The 1,167-nt window shown below is 38.1% G+C and overlaps 1 protein-coding gene across 1 annotated transcript in view; it reads right to left on the reverse strand.

Annotated features, from left to right (window-relative positions):
- LOC106012584 (putative uncharacterized protein DDB_G0286901) overlaps window positions 1–402 on the reverse strand; it is a gene marked incomplete in the record, with an annotated part of 8,221 nt that extends 7,819 nt beyond the window's left edge. The window contains 1 exon segment of the mRNA XM_035971345.1: window positions 395–402. Coding sequence (XP_035827238.1) covers window positions 395–402 — 8 coding nt within the window.
- Window positions 403–1,167: the final 765 nt, after the last annotated feature.

Below are 1,167 nucleotides of genomic sequence, written 5' to 3' on the forward strand. Positions count from 1 at the left end.
AAGAAGAAGAAGAAGAAGAAGAAGAAGAAGAAGAAGAAGAAGAAGAAGAAGAAATTAAGCATTTGTACTGTGCGAATTTCCGTTTACCTGCAAGCCCCACACGGTTTACAATCCGAACTGAGCTGATAATATTTTGAAACAGTCTCAATTTCCTGGGAGACGAGCAGTACAAACTCACATTTCACAGGCGTTAAAACACAAACATACATGTATTAACAAGATCTCTTACATTTTATGGATGGGTACCCATTCCATTTTTCCTTTATGTGAAGTAGGGAAAATTCATGCAAAGTGCCTTTCCCAAGGACACAACGTCAGACATTAAAGAGTGTGTTCATTCTGTTCATTAGTAGAAAAAAAATGTCCCTGTCAACGGTTGGTACATTATAGGTACGAAGTCATGGCGACTCTGATATAAAACAAATGAAGGCAATGAGGATACGTAGAACCCAAAGTATACTAAGGACATTCTTCTCCACTATTACATAACCTAATTGTGCGTGTTGCGAGTGCCGTAAAACGCGTACTACTCACCCCCACCCCCAAAAATAAATACTCTGCAGAATCGCGATTACGGGTTCGGTAGCTTTACCACAAGGTGACCAATGCCAAAGTTTGGTACAGTTTTAATGACTAACTAAAAGGAAAAAAAACAGAGAAAAAAAGTTCTATCTAGGGTACAATCGGATCAACCTGTCCAAGCAAAAGAAAGCGTACGTTTGATTACTGTGCTTCGGGCAGCCCTTCCTCCAAAAGTGGCTTGTTGAAAATTGGTACATTACATGTACAATGATTAATAAAGTATGATCTCTAAGAGGGAAGGGCGATTCAACGCTAGGTGGAACATTTATTGTATCGGTTAATTGATTTGTAAACGTTGTACTGCCCTATAGGTACAATATTGTCCATTGAGGAGGAGGGCTGCTTGGAACTAGTGCTGGGCGGCAAGGTTCCCGATTATTGAAAGCTAGGAATCGTAGGAATCGACTCGAAACCGATTTATTTACTTTCGAATGATGTGATTTCTTCTGGTGACTACATAATTGGCTCCGAACGTCTTCAGGATAAAGGATAACCTTGATTTCGAAATACTACAAAACATCAACTTTTATATATTTAAAAAATAAATGAATTTTAAAAAAAGATTTAAATGATTAATGTAACTGG

This window comes from Aplysia californica, unplaced genomic scaffold, assembly GCF_000002075.1.
Source record: "Aplysia californica isolate F4 #8 unplaced genomic scaffold, AplCal3.0 scaffold00420, whole genome shotgun sequence".
Lineage (NCBI taxonomy): Eukaryota > Metazoa > Mollusca > Gastropoda > Aplysiida > Aplysiidae > Aplysia > Aplysia californica.